The 2,419-nt window shown below is 31.4% G+C and overlaps 1 protein-coding gene across 1 annotated transcript in view; it reads right to left on the bottom strand.

The window, feature by feature from the left end:
* The window catches only part of SURF1 (Surfeit locus 1 cytochrome c oxidase biogenesis protein), a 4,250-nt gene extending 3,413 nt beyond the window's left edge, over positions 1 to 837 (bottom strand). The window contains exons 1-3 of the mRNA XM_021436817.2: positions 592 to 837; positions 415 to 515; positions 144 to 181 (exon numbers count right to left, since the gene is read on the bottom strand). Coding sequence (XP_021292492.1) covers positions 144 to 181; positions 415 to 515; positions 592 to 754 — 302 coding nt within the window. The 5' untranslated portion in view covers positions 755 to 837. The remainder of the gene's footprint in view (positions 1 to 143; positions 182 to 414; positions 516 to 591) is intronic.
* Positions 838 to 2,419: the final 1,582 nt, after the last annotated feature.

Raw genomic sequence — 2,419 nt, 5'->3', positions numbered from 1 at the left:
TAACATAGACAGACAGACATGAATCCTTTTCCTAATTTAGTGCTGCTCTAATTTTCAATTTCTTTGGTAATAGTCATACCCTCATCTTCCCTAGGTCATAAACCCTGTTGGCAAATCTCTGCACTCTCACAAGAAATCAGAACCCATTATCATTGGCCCTTCTGTCTTGAAAGAAACAATTCTGAAATGTGAAAAAATTTCACTAGAATCAAGGACATGATTTTTTGTAATTTATTTTCAGAACATTACAAGCTCATTTTCCAGAAACAGCATGAAAAAGGAAAGCAAAACAAGCATAATAAAAAAGGAAAGGGCAGTGAGCTGCTGATAGAGATTGAATAAGCAAAAATTAATATAGCAACTCACAGAAACTGAAACAGGATGAATCCAATGTTAAAAAAATAAAAAGATGACCTTGTCTTGCCTTCTGAAAATCTGCCAAGTTCCAAGGCCGAAAGTGATAGCTCCAGGGAGGAAAAGAAACCATCTTGACCACGTTGATCCTTTCTCTTGATCTGCCAAACAACCATGCTCAGAATGACATAATCCTGGAAATTTAAAATAAAACCCAGACGGAGAAAACATATATACCATGAGATTGGGAAGAGGAAGAGGAAGAGTAAGAGGAGACAGCAGCAGCGGTGGAGAAGGAAGCACGTGGGACCCAATGCTTTGGCGGGAGGAGTTGGTTGGAAAGGGAATAGTAGGCCACAGCATGACGGAGCCTTGTTAGGGTTTTGGAAAAGGATGCCATCTCTGCTGTCACATTAGATGCCAGTAACAGCCTTCTAGCCTTGTTTTTCAGCCCCGAGGAGGTGAGGGGAGAGCAGGACGAGGAGCCACTGAGCACTGTTTCAACTCCCGAGGGTTTATGGGGCTTTAAGATTTTAGAAACAGTTCTCTTTTTTCTTTTTTAATTTTTTACATAATACTTTAAAAAATTTTAAATTATTCAAAAAAAGTTAAATAAAATTTTTTATTTCATTTCATTAAATTTTTATATTTTTATTTGAAATCAAATAAATTTTTATAATTAAGAATTGATTAATTATAATCAATCAAAATATCAATGGTCAATTTACAAAAAAATATCAATGGTCATTTTATATCATATGGAACTGATATAACGTCGATTAATAAAGAAAAAATATCACATGATCGTATCATCATCTATTATGATATATTAATATCATTTAATATAAAATGACAAAATCATTAACCACAAGAGTTTATTTTACTCAAAATAAAATATACAATAGCTTATTAAACCAAAAAAAAATTAAGAGCTTACTTGAATTTTTTAATAGGTTAAGAGTGTTTTTAAGTATTATGTTTTAATTTTTTTATTGTTTTTAAATATATTTATTGTTATTTTTAACATAAAAATAAAATAAAATTTAATTTACATTCAAAATAAAAAGCATTACTGTTCTTCCTTAATTTTTAACATCTACAACAATATATAAAAATTGTCTAAAGGTAAGGGTCCAATTGACAGCTGTCTGAGACATATTTGGTATATCTTGATTTGTGCAAGGTTTTTATTGAGGTGCAAGAATTTGTTTGATTATTATAAAACTGAGTGAGGTTATTTTTATCTTATTGCTTTTATTATGTTCGAGTTGTTTTTGGTTTTTTAAAAAAATTTTATGCATTTTTGGTCTTTTCTCTTTGGGATCCTTTTAAAATTTTTTCTATTGTGGGTCTCTTTTTACTTGTGCTTTAACTCTTTTTAACTTCTTATTCTCAATTTCACCTTTCCTTTTATTTAGCATTGTCATGGGTTATTTAGATTTTTATATTCGGTTTTCTTTTTAACAGTGGATTTTGTATTATCTTTCCTTTTATTATAATAATAACCCAAACTGAAAAACCGTAACCGACACACGAGTCTAGCAAACAAAGCCAGCAAGACTTGAGCAAGCCTTCATGCATCATTCCAACATCATATATCATATATCGTAAAGATCTTATAATTATCATCATACTTAAAATATTGCACAACTTATCATTTAAAACATTAGCCCCTTGGCTCATATTTACATACAAGGCTTAAACATAGTATCCAAATAGCCATACCTTAGCTAGTTTTAAAACCACTTAAACATTACATTAAGCAAAATATAAGGCAACGCAATACCCACATAATCCGTAAAGGGACATAGTTTGATACATAGTGCAAAAGCAGAAAACATAACCTTAACTCAACAAAGTGGCATGGAAAGAAGCCTACCAGTTGCCAAAATGTCCTATCTAAGGATGACACTATGCCACCCAAAAATGCCCGTAATCTATTTATCTACAAAATAGAATCGACGAGAGCGAGTCATCCAAATACTCAGTAAGAGAGAGCATATAATCGAAAGTAAATATGCAAGGATAGTGACAACACATATCCACTAAAATATAATAAGGCTAT

The sequence above is a fragment of the Theobroma umbraticum genome, unplaced genomic scaffold (genome assembly GCF_002168275.2).
Source record: "Theobroma umbraticum cultivar Fairchild unplaced genomic scaffold, ASM216827v3 scaffold_146.0, whole genome shotgun sequence".
NCBI classification, from domain to species: domain Eukaryota; kingdom Viridiplantae; phylum Streptophyta; class Magnoliopsida; order Malvales; family Malvaceae; genus Theobroma; species Theobroma umbraticum.
This window is presented reverse-complemented; position numbering and strand designations above follow the sequence as displayed.